The 17,196-nt window shown below is 48.9% G+C and overlaps 7 protein-coding genes across 7 annotated transcripts; 2 read left to right on the forward strand and 5 right to left on the reverse strand.

Moving 5' to 3' along the window:
* Positions 1-307: 307 nt before the first annotated feature.
* On the forward strand, positions 308-2,999 carry N7495_007454 (Nitrogen regulatory protein nrfA; the record flags this gene model as incomplete). The annotated part of the gene is given in 4 exon segments (XM_057210105.1): positions 308-660; positions 803-2,759; positions 2,771-2,887; positions 2,898-2,999. The coding sequence occupies 4 exon segments, from the start codon at positions 308-310 to the stop codon at positions 2,997-2,999; spliced, it is 2,529 nt and encodes an 842-aa protein (XP_057059648.1).
* Positions 3,000-3,634: 635 nt separating this feature from the next.
* Positions 3,635-4,761, forward strand: N7495_007455 (IPI1/TEX10 family protein; the record flags this gene model as incomplete). Its single annotated transcript, XM_057210106.1, has 3 exons — positions 3,635-3,682; positions 3,733-3,805; positions 3,860-4,761. 3 exons carry the CDS (start codon positions 3,635-3,637, stop codon positions 4,759-4,761), a joined length of 1,023 nt encoding a protein of 340 aa, XP_057059649.1.
* A 934-nt stretch (positions 4,762-5,695) lies between these two features.
* On the reverse strand, positions 5,696-7,424 carry N7495_007456 (nucleobase cation symporter-1 family protein; the record flags this gene model as incomplete). The annotated part of the gene is made up of 2 exons (XM_057210107.1): positions 5,696-7,221; positions 7,289-7,424. 2 exons carry the CDS (start codon positions 7,422-7,424, stop codon positions 5,696-5,698), a joined length of 1,662 nt encoding a protein of 553 aa, XP_057059650.1.
* A 345-nt stretch (positions 7,425-7,769) lies between these two features.
* Positions 7,770-8,594, reverse strand: N7495_007457 (uncharacterized protein; the record flags this gene model as incomplete). The annotated part of the gene is made up of 1 exon (XM_057210108.1): positions 7,770-8,594. The coding sequence occupies one exon, from the start codon at positions 8,592-8,594 to the stop codon at positions 7,770-7,772; it is 825 nt and encodes a 274-aa protein (XP_057059651.1).
* A 665-nt stretch (positions 8,595-9,259) lies between these two features.
* N7495_007458 (putative G1/S-specific cyclin Pcl5) lies at positions 9,260-11,300 on the reverse strand (the record flags this gene model as incomplete). The annotated part of the gene is made up of 3 exons (XM_057210109.1): positions 9,260-9,985; positions 10,030-10,823; positions 10,886-11,300. 3 exons carry the CDS (start codon positions 11,298-11,300, stop codon positions 9,260-9,262), a joined length of 1,935 nt encoding a protein of 644 aa, XP_057059652.1.
* A 1,670-nt stretch (positions 11,301-12,970) lies between these two features.
* Positions 12,971-14,511, reverse strand: N7495_007459 (putative aminotransferase; the record flags this gene model as incomplete). The annotated part of the gene is made up of 7 exons (XM_057210110.1): positions 12,971-13,029; positions 13,090-13,597; positions 13,649-13,726; positions 13,780-14,100; positions 14,150-14,279; positions 14,332-14,365; positions 14,427-14,511. Coding segments are annotated over 7 exons (1,215 nt in total), but the record flags the coding sequence as incomplete, so codon positions are not given.
* A 437-nt stretch (positions 14,512-14,948) lies between these two features.
* Positions 14,949-15,771, reverse strand: N7495_007460 (uncharacterized protein; the record flags this gene model as incomplete). The annotated part of the gene is made up of 2 exons (XM_057210111.1): positions 14,949-15,704; positions 15,760-15,771. The coding sequence occupies 2 exons, from the start codon at positions 15,769-15,771 to the stop codon at positions 14,949-14,951; spliced, it is 768 nt and encodes a 255-aa protein (XP_057059654.1).
* Between the last annotated feature and the right edge of the window lie 1,425 nt (positions 15,772-17,196).

Consider the following 17,196-nt stretch of genomic DNA (forward strand, 5'->3'; position numbering starts at 1 on the left):
CCCCCCATCACTAGTATCTCGGGGTATGGGCATCCAGACGGTCTAGCCCCTCCCATTCCCGTCCTCCGCCTGGGAATATTCAGAAAGAGGGAATTGATGAGAACATCTTGGTCGGAAAAAGCTTCTAGACCTTGTAAGTTCTTGATCCGCAGATACTTAACATGTACAATGGACTGACGTCGGTGCTGAGACCCCTGGTCATCTTGGCTGCATCTGCCAATAGCTTCCAATCATCCTCTCGTTTACGGCGGATACGGATTTAATTTTATAATCCCCGCCATCTTTTAATATTTCTTCCCCCTCCATCATGGATGCCATGCACCATAATGGATCTCATGGGTTGAATTTCCCCGGGATGGATTTCGATACACATATGATGTCCGATGATTTTTCCCTTAGTTCACCTTTCGCTCCGACAAATTCAAGCAACAATATGCTTCAAGATTCCATCTTCCCTGAGTGGAAGCACGGTGAGCGTGGTGAAAGCCCCGAGGATTTGCAACGAAAAGATCCCTTGGCCGCTCAAATCTGGCGACTCTATGCTCGAACAAAGTCTCAGTTACCGAATCAAGAGCGCATGGAAAACTTGACATGGCGGATGATGGCCATGAGTTTGAAACGGAAAGAGCGTGAACAGCGAGAACAAGATAAACGGACTCGGTATGTCGGCACTTCTTCTTCCCTCTTTTCTTTTCTTATTTCTTGCTTTCTTATTTTCCTGATTTTTTATTTTTTTATTTTCTATTTATTTTTCTCTAATAATCCGGCCGATTTGCTCATCTCTTCTTTTTAACCTTACCAGGTCGCACACGAATAACACCACTGGTCCCAACCCGAGCGGCATCGCGCAGTTGCATTTGTCCGACCAGGCGGAGAACGCTTCCTTCCACATGAATATGGATTCACACGATCCCATGAATTTGGATGATTTCATCGTTGCGTTTGATTCTCCCGCTGACTACTCACACCCCACTCCCGACCACCGCTTTACCGCTACCCCAACCGCTTCCACGTCTGCCTCCATCCCGATCAAGGCGCGCAAAGACCATTTGGCCGACTCGGCCGCCGCTTCATTCCCCCACCCTACTCAGGACCAGCGCAAGAATAGCGAGTTTGGCTACGTCGCTCGCCGAGTGCGCAAGACTAGCGTTGATGAGCGCCAGTTCCTAGCAGGCCTCGCTGTTCCCACTCGCAAACGACCGGCCGACTCGTCCCCGCAGGTGCCCCCGGTCTCGAACGACATGCTGGCCCAGAAACATTCAGAGTTGTCGGCAGCCTTGCCCGACTACTCTCTGGATCACAACCCAGTTGGTGGTTTTGCCATGCCTGCTAATGGTCCGCGTCGCCACCGACATCATCACACATCCTCGGGCATTCCATTCAGCTTGGATACGTTCGGTGTAGGCGAGGACAGTGCTATCCACTCAGCTGGTCCCTACCAGCAGCACTTCACTTTCTCCCCTTCGGAATCTCCCATGACGGCTAGCAACCCCTTCTCCAACCCATATACGCAAACCCCTCTGGCGTCCTCTCTGAACTCGACTGAGTTTTTCTCACCGCCTCCCTCCGGGTATCAGTCTGCGGTGTCGACCCCTCAGCCTATCTACGAGGGAGAGCAGTCTATGTTCTTCTCCGATACCCCCTTGGCCGAGTCTCAAGCGCAGCGTCGCATTCCCAACTACCTCCAGCAGCGGACGTCGAACCTTTCCGCATCCCTGCAGCCGCGTCACATGTTCAACTCGGCCAACGGTGATTACCACTCCCCCACTGCCGTGAGCGGGCCGCCGACCACAACCATACACTCGTCGGGCTTCTCCATTCCGCAGGCCCAGCATGTGGATCCATCACAGGTGCTTGGTTCCGGAGAATTTTCTTCGACCGCACCGGCGAACGGCATGTTCACATTTGGAGGTGACTCCGATAACGAAGACGACGATGCCACTGCATATGGTGACCATAGTGGCATGGCCATGCCTAATGAATTTTCATCGATGGATGATATGGGTGACATGAACTCGGGTCTCGCATGGGACGCTGCTTTTTCAGGCTCCGTTCAGTCATTGCCGGGTTTTGGTGGCCAACACCGCAGGGGACCCGATTTGATGGAGAGTCTACCGGAGTGGCACCATGGTAGTCTGGGCCGTACTCATGGCTCGGCTGCCTCGGTCAGTGATGTGCGCAACCGTGACCAGGATCCCCGACGTCAAAAGATTGCGCGAACTGCTTCCATCTCCAACGCTTCTTTGATGCGCCAAGGTATGAACAGTATCCCACCGACCAACCACCCGTCTCCCAATACGCCTCCCGAGTCGGGACTTAACAGCGCTTCCCAATCGCGACCCGGCAGCCCAGGCGGGTCCAAGAGTGGAGATCCTAATGCTGGACCAACCACTTGCACCAATTGTTTTACGCAGACTACCCCACTTTGGCGTCGCAACCCTGAGGGCCAGCCTCTGTGCAACGCTTGTGGCTTGTTCTTGAAGCTTCATGGTGTGGTTCGGCCATTGTCACTGAAGACCGACGTCATCAAGAAGCGAAACCGCAGCAGCGCGAACAGCATCGCTGTCGGCACTTCTCGTTCGTCGAAGAAGTCTTCCCGCAAGAACTCCATCGTGCAGACCCCAACCAGCGTGGGAGCCTCGCGCATGTCGGTCAGTAACGCGTCCGAGTCACCCCCGGCCATTATGGGAAATAATGCCCCCAATAAGTCCGGTGTGGTGCCGATTGCCGCCGCTCCACCCAAGACCGGCCCCCGGCCGGTGTGGCCCAGGCCCGCGCCGGTGTGCAGGTGGCCCCGCGACGGCAGCGTCGTCTCGAGAAGGCTCCCGGATCTGATCCAGATACGGATGATAGCCCGAAGTTGAGTGCTGCCGGTCGCTCCAAGATCGTGCCTTTAGCACCTGCTATGCCCCCCGGCCGCTGCTAACCCTGCCAACCACAGTATTGCCGGTGGACAGGGAGCAAGTCAGGAATGGGAGTGGCTCACCATGAGTCTGTGAACTGACTTTTGTTTTTCTTTTCTTTTCTCCTGTTCATGTTATTATGTCTTGGTGTGGAACCACCATCCTCCTAATGTTATCCATACGCGGCTAATGTCCTTTCTGGTGGTCTCTGCTTGAACCTTGCATTTTGCATCATCAATCATGTTATTGATATGTTTATGTGCTCTTGATGATCGTTTTGATTTGATTGATACAATCGCGTCTGTCTCCCCGGCAGAAGTGCGCATCTCTTGTTTTTATCTAGATTTTTTGGCTTATGGCTTCCTTGTTTTCTTGCGCTGCTGAGCAGTCTTTATGGGATGGTTTTATCTTGCGTCCTTTATTCAGATTAAATTGGACGATTCTTACGACTGCTTTCAGCACAATGTTATGACCTTCCATTGATTTGAGTAAACACAACTTTCTCTATTATCAACTGTAATTTTTGTCAAAAAAAATACCGACCTCTCAGCACACTATGGCTCGGACTTGAGTAGACGTAGTAAGTGATACATCTTTCATACGGGCTCTCCATAAGCGTTACACATATTTCCTCTTTTGGCATTTATGCCTGAGGCAGTTATCAGTATCACGTGTTTACGATAGAAGAAAAAAAAAGTGCGAAGCAACTTTCCAGACTCAACATCGCAATCATGGGTTCTAGCACAAAACGAAAGAAGGAGAAGCAAAAGGACTTCCAAGTAAGTGTTGATAAATATACGTCAATGTACTTGTTTACTGACCCGCGCAGAAACCCAAGCTCAAGGTTGGAAAGGCCAGAGCCAAACCGGAGAACTTTACCGACACCAGTTTCCGATCAAAAGGTAGATCATCTGCACAGCCATCACTTGAGGGAGACCTGTCCTGACACAATGCAGCAATTGTCCTCAGTCAACAATCTCTCCATCTCGCCGCCCCATCAGCAAATAGCCAATTCACTCACCACCTGTCTCTCCTCTCATCCAAATCCGATACACAACGACGAGATTCTCTCGCCCACCTGACAACCACCCTCGCATCCCGCCCCGTAAACTCCCCCCTTCCCCAGCCCGTCAGTGTAATTCTTCCATCTCTTCTCCCGCTCCTCCTAGATGCAAGCAACAATGTGCGCACACAACTCCTAAAACTCCTCCGAACACTACCAACCACCGACGTCGAGGACCACGTCGGCCAACTTCTTCCCTATGTCCGCGCAGGAATGACCCACCTAGCAGCCGACATCCGCCTCTCAGCAATCGAGGTCTTATCCTGGATGGTTGAAGCCGCCGGTGAGCAGGTAGTCGCCTGCGCAGGCGGTTGGATCAAAACGCTCAACTGCTTCATGTCAGTATTAGGCTGGCACACAGAGGAGTCATCAAGATGGTCATCCAACCGCGCATCATTTGGGAAATCAGGCAGCAAAGGCAAGCCCATGATCAAAGTGCTAGGCGCCCTAGCCGAGCTTCTATCCGCAGGAATCGGTGAGCCAGGCACTGTGGACGATCTACCCGGGCAGACGGAATCCTCATGGCAATTCCCGCTCTGCCAAACAGGTCAGCACATGTTGTCTGAATCCTCTGCGCCATATGCATACTTGAATCTGTTTGGGCAGCCGCGCGATGAAGAGGGCGAGATGTATGAGACCCGCGAGGATCGGTATCGGGTTTTTGAGAGCCGGTTTATGCCGGCGATTCAGCGCGGGTTGAAAAGTGCGCGTGAGGAGGGCGGCGAACTTGGTCGTGCTTCGTCTGGCGTGGCTAAGGTGCTCAAGGGGGCTGTGGCATATGGGCCAGGTCCGTGATATACAGCCGATGGTATACTCCCCCCTGCCATGTCAGGCTATATAAATATGCCACATGAAGATATCAGTCTGCAAAGAAGGCACCAGTTCCTATCTCAGAAGAGACTCTGAACATGCACATAAAAGAAAGGCATCTGTACACATGCCCAAACTGCCAGCCCTCTTCTTACAAAGACCATTTCTTCAGCCCAAGAATGACTGAATGAGCTACCGTGATGGACTTCAGCCATATGTTTCAGATATGATTCAAGAGATACAAGTACTTCGGGGGCAGACGGTCGATCTATCGTCACCTAGGCTCATAGCTAGGTAGGCAAGGACTGTATATCGAACAAAAACAAAGAATATAAGGCCGCGGCCAAGATATCCACCATTTCAACCTTGAAAGGTTTTGATGGCACTTAAGCACTAACTTCATTCCTGGGGTTGTTGAGGAAGCTTGATTGTAAACTTGGAAGACAGTTAGTGGAGAAACTCACCACCATATTGTTGCCAAATGTCTGAAAGTTAGCCTTCCGCGAAATCACCAAGAATATTGAAAGAATTGATAGTATTCAAACAAACAATAGGAACCTTGGAAGACCTAACTCCCTCCTGGGCAAATTTTGTATACTCAGTCACGATTTCGAAATCGAAGATTGACCACGTCAAAATTTGGGTAGCTGAAGCATTGCTGCGCACCAAAACGAAAACCATCGACATTAGCCACCACCAGGCAGGTGTCTATGCTTATTATGTGTACATCTAAAATTCTAGCCCATGTCATTCCATGGTTATTAGCGAGGAGATTATGGCTCGAGTCAAATCCATTGTATCATTAAGCGTTAAGGTGCATCCACATATGATATAGTCATGAGTCACATGATATCAGACAATAAGAACGTAATCAGAACAAATCCAACGAACATATATATATATATAAAAATGAAACGGTTTAAACCGCCATGACCTTCTCAGAAGATTGGAAACCTGCTTCAGACTTCTCCCCTGCATTATCAACCTCATACCCTTCCACAACAATCCCCCTCTCATCATAAATTTCATCCGGCAAGATCGCCCGCTCAATCTGAGTATCGATAGCCGGGAACAGTGCCGAAAGAGCCCAGTAGACACCCGCCGTAGCGAAGAAGCCAAGCAGCCAACCGAACTGATAAGGGTGCACACCGACGCCAACATCAATACTAGAATTAACAGCATTGATCAGACCCGGCAGGCTGGGCACAACACCTACAATGAACGCAACAACAGCGCGCCAATTAACGCCATGAATCGACTTCGTCATAAATGGCAACTTGAGATTATAGCGGTAAATCGGATTCCAAAGCTGATACAGCGCAAGCGTGTCATACTTGCGTTTATTAACGACCCAAAAGTCAAACATCATAATCGCAGCAATGGGGCCGAGGAAGACGGCATACGCCGACATGAAACTGAGGAAGTTACTGGCCGAAGCGAGGATCTTCCAGGGGACCAGGGCCCACGAGAACATGGCACAGAGGAGCTGACCACGGCGGATATTGAGATACTGCGGTGCAAGCGAGGTGAAGTCATTTGCAGCCGAGAGAGAGTTGGCCGAGATGTTGACGCCGAGCGAGGCTAATGCGAAGGAGAAGGCTGCGAAGAAGCGGCAGGAACGATTGCTCCAGTTGCTTATTAGGGTTGTTGGGTCCCATGGGAAATCAGAGAGATGGTAGTGGGCCTGGCCGGCTGATGAGGCCGCAATACCGATGAAGGAGATGAAGGTGAATACAATAGGCAACATTGGGATGTAGAGTAGTTGCCAGCGAGGACTGACGCGTGAGTAGCGGGAGAAATCCGACTGGTTCACACTTAGGGTTGCGTAGTTTCCAAGCACGGAAGTCATGTTCAGTAGGAACAGCCAGCTGTAGGTAGACCCGGAGACGGTAGCTTTTTGCTGAGCGAAGATGGCACCGCCGCCCTTCTCGGAAACAAAAGCCCAGATCAAGATAGCGATCCATGCGATGGGGACCAACACGGACTTGACCATGAACAACCAGCGCAGTTTATTTGGGTTGATACACAAGAAAGGGAATTGAAAGACGAAGAAGATTACATAAGAGATCATTCCATTAGTGGTGATACCCTGAGACTCGGGGATATGATTTTTTAACGTCAAGAAGCTGGGCCAGATAGCTCCTATCATGACGCGCACGCAGTTACCGCCATTAACGTTCTGGATAGCGAACCAGAAGACGGCTAGGATGACTCTGGACACGATGGCTACGTAAGAGCCCCAGAAACCCCAGCTCGCACGAGCGATGACGGGGAATGGGATGTGATAGATTGCGCCGACGGCACCGTTGGCCGAGATGACGAAGGAGATGATGAAGAATGAGACGGCGACAATGGCTAGGGATTCCTTGTAGGTGAAGCCAACTGAGATCATACTACTTGCAAACTGCCAAGTGGCGAGGTTGAAAGAGTCAGAGATCCAGTAAGCTAGGGATGGTTTAGATTCTAGCTGGGAAAGTTTGAATGTAGGTAGCTAAGGATTGAATCAACATACCGATTAAGCTCCATACACCCCATTTGCGAGCGAATCTAGGAATAGGATCAATATCCCGGTTCGTCCATCGTGAATTACCAGCAGCAAAGACCGAATCGGCCTGTGAGACGCGAATTCGAGGCCAAGATAGAGGCATCTAGAATCTATGCAGGAAACAGATTTAGGGCTGGGTAGAGAGATCTTGCGACAGGACCCCTGCATTAAGTTAAATAAGATAGAAGAGAGCAGAAGTACGGCGATTTCCGTGCAGTCAGGTAGAAAGTACCTCGAAGTAGAAATGATAAGGTGATAAGCAACCTTGCAATGTTGCAGCTCTGATAAGAAACCGACGAACCATATACTTCCTATCTTGATGCTTTGACCCTTTGGACCCTTGAATCAGCTCATGTCAATGAATCCTTCGGATAATGATTCCATTAAAGATCAGATAGATCGAAATCGATGTCAAAAACTATAGATAGCAGATAGAACATTTTGATTCTTACTGTCTGCTATGCTCATCGTGTTCTCCAGGAAGTCGAACATCCTTCCATCCCCGCCTATCACGACCCCCACTTTCGTAACGTCTAATCCCCTTCCAATCACTAATATTAATCCAACCGATCTGTTGCACATCACCAAAGCCACCGATCCAATATGCCTGCGTGACAACGAGTCTAGCCCAGAAGCTAGAATGCGGGGATCGGGAGTTTCCGGGCAGCCAGGCCTTTGCATCGGGGTGAGAAGTCAGAAAGCACTTCTCCAACTGGACTGCAGCACGGTCGGAGAGCGAGGGGAGAGGTTCCAAGTAGCCAAAGAGGGTGACCCTAGGAAGAGCAGCCGGACTGAGAGGGAGACCGGGGTAGACAGGACCAGCCTGGTCCAAATGGTCCCACCAATCAAGCTGGAGAGAGACGTTCGAGCCAGCCTGTATATTTCTGAAAGTAGTTCCAATACCAAGGCCCAAAACAGTCGGGTCCCCGTTCTCTCCATGTGACAACCCATCTGGCAACGCACCCTCGCAATCAGCGATATACTCTCTCAGTCCGATCGGGAGACCCGCCATGGAGGGGGGAGTACGAGGGGAGACAGAGTCCGGGAAGACGGTTGAGATGACACCGGATGGGGAAAGGGCCAGTAAGCGACGAGCCATGAGAGTGGATGTGAACCAGGACGGACGTGTAAAGGGCGAGGAATTTCCTTCCAACTCTGAGAAGAGTGTCACTGCAGACTGCGAGAGGACTACCTGTGTGTCACCCGGGATGGCTGATGCGGATATGCACAGGGAACAGAGAGCAAAGACTGTGAGGACTGGACGTAAGATCATGATGGAAGCCTCGGCTATTGATTCTGGTAGTGTGGTTGGTAGAGACTCTGACAGTGAATCTGGAGAGAGTAAATAGAGCAGAGAGACGATGTAACAAGTTAATAAGGGAAAAATGAAGGTGCGGAGAAAGCGGAGAAGTCGGCTGATCTTATCAGATGGCATATTGCTATTACTCTCATGGTATAGACTCAGTAAGTTTTTACAAGGAAGGATTGTAGATTATTCAATAAGATATTCATGATATCAACTATATATGGAAAAGACTTAACAAAGAAATCAAACCGGATTAAAGAATGCCATTTTCCTATCCTAATGCTTTCCGATCCGAAAACCACCGCAGATTCCAAGGGAGATGCAAAGATCAAATCCAACTCCCCGAAATATGAATAGTAAAATAGTCCCATGCCCCGCCATTTCACCATTTCACTCCGTAAAAGGGGAAAAAATATATAAAGATGCCGTGGAAAATATCACACGCGCATCAAACTGGTTTGCGAAGATTATGATAAATCGCACGACCCGAGTTAGACTGTTAGGGGGGTATGTACAGATATAAATAGAATAATAGTTCCAACTTCAGGTCGTCAGGAATTTAGGGGAATCATTGGGACGAAAGCAGAAAAGACGGGCTTTTTCTAGACCTTGAAAAAAAAAAATATCCAGAATTAGTTCAAGATATCCACCCGCACACTGGGATTGAGAGCAATCTTGCGGGCTTCACTTCCACAGCAAGCGCGCTTCATACCGGCCGGTCCGGAGACCAAAGACCCATCGACTAAAAATGAAGTGGCCATTCTCGCGTCAGGGACCATCGAGGATGGAGCCGAAGCACCCGTCTCGATCAGCTGGCGAACATGGTTTTGAAGCAACATGTCGTCCGATCCCGTGCGGCCACGCTTGCGGCACTGACGACGTGCAGGAGTCGCTCCGGACAGCTCACAGAGGCTTTGGGCGGCCTCGCTCAGGCTGGAATCCAACGAATAGTTCGAAAGATCAGCCGAGCCAGTCGCCGAGTAAACGTTGGAGTTGTACAGATCGACCAGAGCATTTTCGTCGACGGGAGTAGCCATCGCCAAGGTCGTGCGACTCTCCTTCAGAGAATTGCTAGTGCATCGTAAGGCAGCCGTAATGGCCAACCGAGATGGAGCGGGAGCGGCACCCACTCCTGATGCATTTGACGAGACGGACGATGAACGAGATGATCGGGATGAGAGTGTAGAAACATCCGACACCATCGAGTCCGGTGATGAAGCCGACGAGGTGGACCGAGCCAGAGAGGACCGACGCACCGCGTAAGTATCGTAGGGGAAGGCCGGGAGTAGAAGGACATAGGGGGACGTTGATCCAAAGTGGAGCGTGCAAACCCGATGTTCTGCGCCTGGGACATCGCACTACCGATAGACGAGCGACGCGGGTCGCAAGCGCTCATACCCACTGCAGGGGCGAGGACGACATGCGACTGCGGCGTCATCTGTGGAGTAGGGAGCATAGGACGGACGATCGACGGCGGCAGATTAACATAATCAGCCATGCGCGGGGCGGGTTCCAGGGTCCGCGGCAGACTATGTGAAGATGAGCGGAATGACTCAATGCTCACGGTGCTGCGCGGGGACAAGGAATCCGCCAAGCCCAGTTCCATGTTTTCCATGGCCGAGATCGGCGTAGTCGGCTCCCAAACGTTGATTGAATCGAGTTCCGGTGTCAATCGGGGCAGAACAGTTCGCCAGCACTGGCCTTCACTTGCTGGGGGGCCACCGGCTCCGGGGGTCAGCTTCAGGACGATTTCAGTCCAGCGCTGGAAGGTGGCTTCGGAGATGTGGAGACGCCATCCGACAGCCTGTAGGAACATCAACTCATTCTGATTAATCTCGAGTGTATTCAAACCCGAGATCTTGCTCCAGGCACGGGCCGAGTAGTTGCGATCTTGCAGGTACTTGGAGGCCAATATCAGCGCAGCCAAGAACATCCGACGACCACACTGCATGGCCCGCATCAGAGATTGGTTCTTCGGTTGTTCCTTAGTCAAGTCATGAGCCGGCACATGTGGCTTGATCTTGATCAGATAATAAAGAGCGACTTGTAAAGTGCTATAACTAGTACGCGAACGACGTAGAGTCTCCTGGATAAACGTGCGCAGGGGAAGAACTCCTTTCGTCCCGGTCGCGGTATCACAGCGGGATGCCGCAGCCGAGAGGGGCCAGATGTTTTCCACAATCTGCGACGCCGTATCTAGTAATTAAAAAGAGATTGAGCCGAGGAACGATTTAAGCTGTAGTACGGAGTCTGCTTACCGACGAGATTATCGACGAAATTCACTTTTCGCTCTGACTGCCTAAGCAGACAAGGCGGAGGACGAGCGCCAGGACCACTGGTCGCAACACTGGTGCGCCGAGGATGCTTGCGCAGCTCTGGCGGCACCACATTAGTCTTGCCAACAACTTCCTTGGCCAAGACCTGGGGGTACCTCTGATGACTACTGACCTGACTCTCTACATAGTTCTCAAAGTCGACAGGGTTGGAAGCAGTGGACGAAACGGATCCCTGCGAGGTACTGTCGAGCGAGAAGACTGAAGAGGTAGACGAAGAGGCGGATGAAGAGATCGAAGAGGTATAGGGGTGAGCGTGAGACGCTGATTGGCTTGGGTTTGAGATATGCAAACCCAAGACGTCCATCCCCGACATATCCGGAAACGCGGAGTGATTCATGAAAGGCCCGTTGTGGACAGAGATGAAGATATTGCGAACCGAGTTGTATCAAAGATGATCCAGGATTTATATGAGATGGAAGGGGAGGAGACCGTGTTTTTTTTTTTAGAAAAAAAATTGTCAAGATACCGTTTAACAGTGAACCGGGAACGAAGGCCGAGGAGACAGGAGCCGTCTTTACTGCGGAAGGCGACGGCAAAGCCTAGAAGATATGAAGAGCCAGAGTGATACTTGAGAGTATCAAATAAGAAAAGAGGTTATGGAAAAAAGAGCCCGGTGTGGGGGGTGAGGGGAAGGGAGTAGCAGGTATTGTTGTAGTAGAGGATAGTAACTGGGGGAACCAGGGAAATAAAGGAAAATCAAGAGGCGAAAAAAGGGTATCAAAGGGTAAGAGTCAGAATAAGATCAGGCACCGATCACGGGTGTTGCTGTTATATTTTTCCAACTCGAAATAAATGAGTCGAAATGATTTAAACAGAGCCGATGAGGCAGTTGGCAACACGGGCGATCGGGCTAGAAGACTCAGTATACATTTTGGGGTAAAGATGATAAGGGAAAGGAAGGAGAACACTCAACGATAGACTTAGGGTCTATTCAGAAGAGTGTTAAAGTGAGAGGCAAATTTGAGTAAGAAAGGGAAGGGGAAATGGGGAAAGAGTCAGAGGCGAGTCAGAGGGAAGAAGAGGAGATTTTAGGCTGTCAAGAACGGGGGGTTCAGAGTGACTAAGAGGGATGTGGCGAGGGTGGCGGAAGAGGGAAGAGGGAGGCGCAGGGAATAGAGTAAAATGAGGTATGAGTAATAAATAGAAATAATGAAATGGATGAATATTATAGAACAAGTGAGTCACTCTTATACTTCTATTCTTCTTCTTCATCTTCTTCTTCTATTTACATCATTTATTCTATTCTCTTATTCTTAGTCTTAGTCTGTTCCTGACATAAGCATATCCTGAGTCATAAATGAATAAATTGTACAATTTCAGTTGCCACGCTGTTCTCCCTCTTTATCCAATCAAATCCATCTATTTCGATCCACCTTCTATCTCATTGGACTTTAGGTAGAAATTATATACTTAGTAGATTCAAAGTACTAGTTGACTATGGAGAAGTATATTAGATCTATTCTCCGTTACATCTTATATTCAACTACATACCTAGTATCATGCTCTCTATTTCTACCTTTATCAAAGTACTCTGTACTTTTCCAACTACTGCAGGGATGTTCAGGGATGTTCAGGGATGTTTTCGGAGCTTGGTCACATGTTACTTATCAGTGTGGACCCATCGCTTATTAAGGATTCATATATCCGTCGGTCTAGAGAACTCCTTGCTTCTTCTTTGTACTACTTCATAATACTCCATACTCCATCTAAAACTAAAACTAGACATTCATCAGCATATCGGGTGAATGGATCTACTTGAATCCTTGTTATCTAAGATAATGACGGAGTAAGTCACTCCGTACTTCATAGATTAGAATCTAGGTAACTGTGCCCCACTCCTAAGGCATACCAGATGCCACCTGAAATATCCAGAATTTTCTATCTTCTACTCTCTATTCCATGGTACTAATAATATCATCATATTATATCATCTGATCAAATATGACTCACTAGGATCTATGATTTATTAGATGATGATAATACGGGGCGATCATGATCATCCTATACCTGCCCGATCTCGGCCAGAACCTCACGTAACACCACCACCAACCCCTGCACTTCCCCCTCTGTTACCTAAAATCAGCCGGATGCCTCCACCTATATAGAAATATTAGAATTTCACTTACCTGTGTTGTAGTGCAACAAGCTCACCCGCACCACCCCATCCTCCAAATCCTGTAAGCCACACACATCAGCCAACAGCCGGTGGCTATACATATGCCCACTCCGAAATCCATAGGCAGATCGGAACTCCACCATTTCCACCAGCTTCTGACTACCAAATCCCCGCACTATGAAACTAATCACAGGTACACGGAGGGCTTGAGCCGCCGAAGGTTCTCCAATGATTCTGATCCGCTCATCCCCTGCCAGAAAGGAGAGGAGGATTTGCTGGAGTCTTTCCTCATGATTCGCCATGGCTGCCCACCTGGCACTGGGGTCAGGCCCAAAGTATTCCACGACCTTGGGGATACTTTGAGTCATCTCATAGCTAGCAGAGGCCAGGTTGAGCTTGAGATCTAGAGTGTGGGTGGGCTTGAAAAAGTGACCCAGCGATTGGATATCGTCTTGAATGCGCGATGCAGCATACAACTGGGCCACGTGTGGACCATATACCTTATACCAAGAAAAGGACTAGGTGGGTCAGATACACTGCCATCAGAATTGAAGATTGTAAACACTCACGTAGAAATCCACATCGAGTGCCTTTACATCCACCTGTCGATGAGGAGCCAATGCGACCCCATCAACGCATAGCATTGCCTGCCAAAGATCAGATAAGCTCCAACAATGTAAAAAAAAATACGACCACTTACGCGAGGAAAGGCGTGAACAGCGTCGGCAATCTGCCGGATCGGGCTGATGGTTCCAGTAATATTGGACGCATGGGGGCATGAGACCAGTCTCGTTTTGTCCGACAGTAAAGACTGCAACTCAGCTACCTCGCATGTAGGATTCAGAGGATCAGTGGCAGACCACCACTTTATAGTCAAACCCATACGCTCGGCAACCTGCACCCAGGGCGCGCTATTGGCCTCGTGGTTGAGTTTAGACACGATCAACTCATCGCCAGCTTGAAATTTTAGAGCGACCGAGAGATTGTGCAGCAGCTGAGTTGTCGAGATGCCGATACTGATCTACAAACAACATCAAGACCTGTGCTGTATTTCCAAAAAGAAGACCTACCTCTTCTGGCTGGGCATTAATGAAGCTGGCCGCAGACTTGTAGCCTTCTGTGTATGCTGCTGTTGACTCTTTGGAGACCTTGTATGTAGCCCCGAGCTGGACATTCCTGTTGAGCAGGTATGAATGTATACTTGCAATGAATTAGTTGACTGATCGCTTGCCAATTGACCTACTATGCTTACGAGTCAGCCACACTGGCTAGGACTTGACTTCCACCTGTAATTCAACCCCTTTAGTACTGTGTTTCGCTGATTCTGACGGTCATCGATGAGCCCACCTGCATTATCCATGTAAACCTGTTCCTGCTGCAGAGCAGGGAAAAAAGTGCGGGCAACATTTACATCAAAATCTATAGAGGCCATGGTGAAAAGTAAATACTCAATTTGTGCAAAGAGATAATGGTCAGGTTTTTAAAAAAGGTCCAGGTGAGATCACGAATGCTGAAGCGGGGTAGGAAATAAATAGTCAGTGATCTACCAATTTCTTCCCCATGTTTACTAGGCCAACACAATCGACCTTCAATTTAATTCCATGGGACCTCAAGGTGCTGTCTACTCCAACATTGTGTTGAACTGGAATATTGACCTCGGGATATACAAATAGGCTCGCTGCTGAAAAGCAGCAGGTAAGCCTATCGCTTCCAACATCAATTTTAGAAGTTTACAGGCAGAGGAATAGTGTCTAAAAAGATTTTGCTTTAATGGGGTATCGTATAAGCATGAAAGTCAAAAAAAGCCGGAGAGTTCTACTCCCAATTGGCTATGTCTCAAAAGACATCAACAATATCTCAACAGAGTGACTAGGAGGTGGGATCCTGGACAGAGAGGCCCCGGACGAGGTCTGCAGGGTCCGCAGTGGAGACACGGGTAACATGGATAGGGCCAGGACCGTTAGTGGTCTTGGTGGCGCGTTCTTTCACAGTGATCTTGTTGAGAACACACATTATGTAATTCGAGGTTGGGAAAATGATCACCTCCGAAGATTGAGTGCGCATTCTAAGCAGACCAACTCGGTCCTCCTCCCTTGGGATACTCTCGGCAGGGAAGGCTTCATCGTGGAAAGCGAGGATGGGACGAGTGAAAGACTGAGAAAAGCGAGTTGCAGAAGTCACGTAAGCGAAGATTTCCGAAGCCATCGCCTCTGGAAACGAGTGATATGAGCCTGAGCCTGAATCAGCCACACCATTCACGTCAGCGGCATTGCGATCAGCAACAGGAGCACGATCCCAGTCAGTGTAGATAATAGCGCCATCCCGTGCGGACATAAAAAAAGTAGCAATCACTCCTGGGTTTCCTGTCAGGGAAGCAATGCGAGATTTCAAAGCAGCAATGTGGTTGAGGAGAGCAGTTTTGTCAAAAGAAGGAGCCTCTGGCTCTGGCTGCTGAGGTGTGTGCTGCTGTGCGGCAGGTGCGGATTGTTCAGGTGCGGATTGTTCAGGTGCGGATTGTTCAGGTGCGGATTGCTCAGATACAGATTGCTCAGATACGGATTGCTCCTGTTCAATAACGGGCTCAAAAGTGGGCTCAGGTGAGGGGTGGTCGGGCACTCGCCCATCCTGTTGTGTTTTGTTAGTCTCAAAAATCAATTAAGATTAAAGGTTTAGATCTCACTTCGGTATCCATAGTGGGGGAGAATATTGGTGCAAGAGTGAGAAGTGAGGGGCGCGTAGGCAGTAAACAAAAGCGCATCTAAGCGGTGTCTGGGGCGGTATTATTATGCCAGGAAGTACGTCATTTATATGCGGAGTATTCTACACTGAGTCTCATCGAATATGTAATTAATCTAGTAGGTAGAAGACCTATCATATAGAATACCTCCTGCACAAACAAATAACCATGGTAAATGGATTTCAGGTGGATATGAATAATAGATATAAACTATAGTTTATGCTTGAATGAGCTCCATCTCGGTGCTCTCGTCATCCCGAGGTCCTCACCATCCATTTAGTACTCCGAGTTTGTATCAACATATGGCAAGTCATCACCTGAGCAGTCTGATCTGCAGTCAGTCTGCGGAAAGCGTCAGCAAAATAAGCCGATCTTGAATTGTCTGTGCGTTGAGAGTCACAACAATCTGAGTTAGGAACAGGCTTTTGCCGTACCAGATGACGATAAAGCAGGAATCCGGTCGTCCGTTGCACATAAGCCTCCAACATGCCAAGCTGTCAATCCTGAGAAAGTTACCTGTAAGCCTTATCCAGATCAATAATTTCCGCAAACGCTGACATTAACGCAATTTTATACCCATTACATCTCAATGACATAAATTAACCTAGGTACCAATTAATTTTATATAGTGACGCTGAACACGTATCCAGTAAGGACTCGCTGGCCAGGTGGGAAGTTTGCGGATAATCAGGTGCCTTGGATCATGCTCCAGCTTAAAATTGAAACTTTCCGTTGAATGCTGTTGGGTCAGATCAATACCGCCACTAAAGACGGTGTGTTCCGGTCTCGGCAACCAGCGAAATTGTGACTGCAATTTGGTCATTCCATTACGCATGGGTGAGATACTGAGGTAATTCAGCCCAAATAGGGCCTTACCCCACCACATGGATATCCATTTCACGGCCCCCATAAGTCTAGTTAGGGGGGTCGCGAAAATACTTGGTCACAGCCTGAATATATAGGCTTATTAGATTAGATTGTGAGAATGCAGGAAGATTGTGCCTGTCCTATAATATATTTAGTCCGGAGATAATGGGAAGATATGTGTAGAAGATATAATAAGACGAGAAGAAGACTTTATATAGAGCTCCGGGTGACCCGTTGACGGGAGGTTGGTGGGACTTTCAAGGTTGAGATTAAGAGTAAGAGCGAGAGTGAGAGTGAGAGTGAGAGGTGAAGGGGGTTGATTTTGATCCCAAGGTTGATTTGATAGATATGGCCCTAGACCTAGGTATTAAGGAAAAGTTCGAGATGGCTATTATATTTTACCGCAGAACCTTGGGGCCTGCATGTTTATATAATGTTGATTTATAGAGGTATACAAAGGTATACAAAAATACAGAAATAAAACATAGATGGTATCACTGAAAAGATGAACAG

This window comes from Penicillium taxi (genome assembly GCF_028828555.1).
Source record: "Penicillium taxi strain IBT 34144 chromosome Unknown utg000005l_segment0_segment0, whole genome shotgun sequence".
Lineage (NCBI taxonomy): Eukaryota > Fungi > Ascomycota > Eurotiomycetes > Eurotiales > Aspergillaceae > Penicillium > Penicillium taxi.